The 1,342-nt window shown below is 56.5% G+C and overlaps 1 protein-coding gene across 1 annotated transcript in view; it reads left to right on the top strand.

Annotated features, from left to right (window-relative positions):
- The first annotated feature begins 335 nt into the window (after positions 1-335).
- The window catches only part of MAPK7 (mitogen-activated protein kinase 7), a 10,957-nt gene continuing 9,950 nt past the window's right edge, over positions 336-1,342 (top strand). The window contains exon 1 of the mRNA XM_057388749.1: positions 336-559. Coding sequence (XP_057244732.1) covers positions 414-559 — 146 coding nt within the window. The 5' untranslated portion in view covers positions 336-413. The remainder of the gene's footprint in view (positions 560-1,342) is intronic.

The following is a 1,342-nucleotide window of genomic DNA, read 5'->3' as shown; positions in this document are numbered from 1 at the left end:
GGGTCTGGGGTCCCATTTTTTGGGTCTGGGGTCCCATTTTGATGTCATTTTTTGGGTCTGGGGTCCCATTTTTTGGGTCTGGGGTCCCATTTTGATGTCATTTTTTGGGGTCTGGGGTCCCATTTTTGGGTCTGGGGTCTCTCTCAGTGGATATTTTTGTGTCTGGGGTCCCATTCCGGGTGTATTTTGGGTCTGGGGTCTCATTTTACTGGGTATTTTTGGGTCTGGGATGTATTTTTTCCGGGTGTATTTTTTTGGGTCTGGGGTCCCATTTCAGTCTCTCACCGTGTCCCCCTGGGGGTCTCTGGGGTTCCCTTGTGATGTCATTTTTGGGTCTGGGGTCTCTCTCAGTGGATATTTTTGGGTCTGGGGTCCCATTCCAGGGGTCTCACCTCATCCCCTCCCCCCCAGCGATGGCGGCCCCGGACCCCTCCCCCCCCTCGCCCCCCGGAGCCCCCCGGGACCCCCCCGGGCCGCTGGCGCTGCTGAAAGCTCGAGCGCTCGATGTCACCTTCGAGGTGGGGGACGAGTACGAGGTCATCGAGACCATCGGGACCGGNCACCGGGCACCCCCTTAGGGAGGATTTGGGGCTCTCGCACCCCTCGGCTCCCTTTCAGAGGGGATTTTTGGGTCTGGGGTCCCTTTCTGGGTGTATTTTGGGTCTGGGGTCCCTTTTAGTGGTGATTTTTGGGTCTGGGGTCCCCTTTTGGTGTCATTTTGGGGTCTGGGGTCCATTTTCGTGGTAATTTTGGGGTCCCTGGCACTCAGAGCCCCTTTCAGAGGGGATTTTGGGGTCTGGGGTCCCCTTTCGATGTCATTTTTGGGGTCTGGGGTCCCATTCCGGGTGTATTTTGGGTCTGGGGTCCCACTTAGATGTCATTTTGGGGTCTGGGGTCCCATTTCACTGGGTATTTTTGGGGTCTGGGGTGTATTTTTTCCGGGTGTATTTTTTGGGTCTGGGGTCCCATTTTTTTGGGTCTGGGGTCCCATTTTTGGGGTCTCACCGTGTCCCCTCCCCCCCAGCGATGGCGGCCCCGGACCCCTCCCCCCCCTCGCCCGCCGGGGGTTTGGGGTCCCATTTCGATGTCATTTTTGGGTCTGGGGTCCCATTTTTTGGGTCTGGGGTCTCTCTCAGTGGATATTTTTGGGGTCTGGGGTCCCATTCCGGGTGTATTTGGGGTCTGGGGTCCCGTTCCGTGGATATTTTTGGGTCTGGGGTCCCATTTTGGTGTCATTTTTTGGGGTCTGGGGTCCCATTTTAGTGGATATTTTTGGGGTCTGGGGTCCCATTTTTTGGGTCTGGGGTCCCATTTTGATGTCATTTTTTGGGTCTGGGGTCCC

This window comes from Malurus melanocephalus, unplaced genomic scaffold, assembly GCF_030028575.1.
Source record: "Malurus melanocephalus ecotype Western Australia unplaced genomic scaffold, MMel_1.1 scaffold_2436, whole genome shotgun sequence".
In the NCBI taxonomy this organism is placed as follows: domain Eukaryota; kingdom Metazoa; phylum Chordata; class Aves; order Passeriformes; family Maluridae; genus Malurus; species Malurus melanocephalus.
Note: the sequence above shows the minus strand (reverse complement) of the source record. Positions and strands in the feature narration are given on the sequence as shown.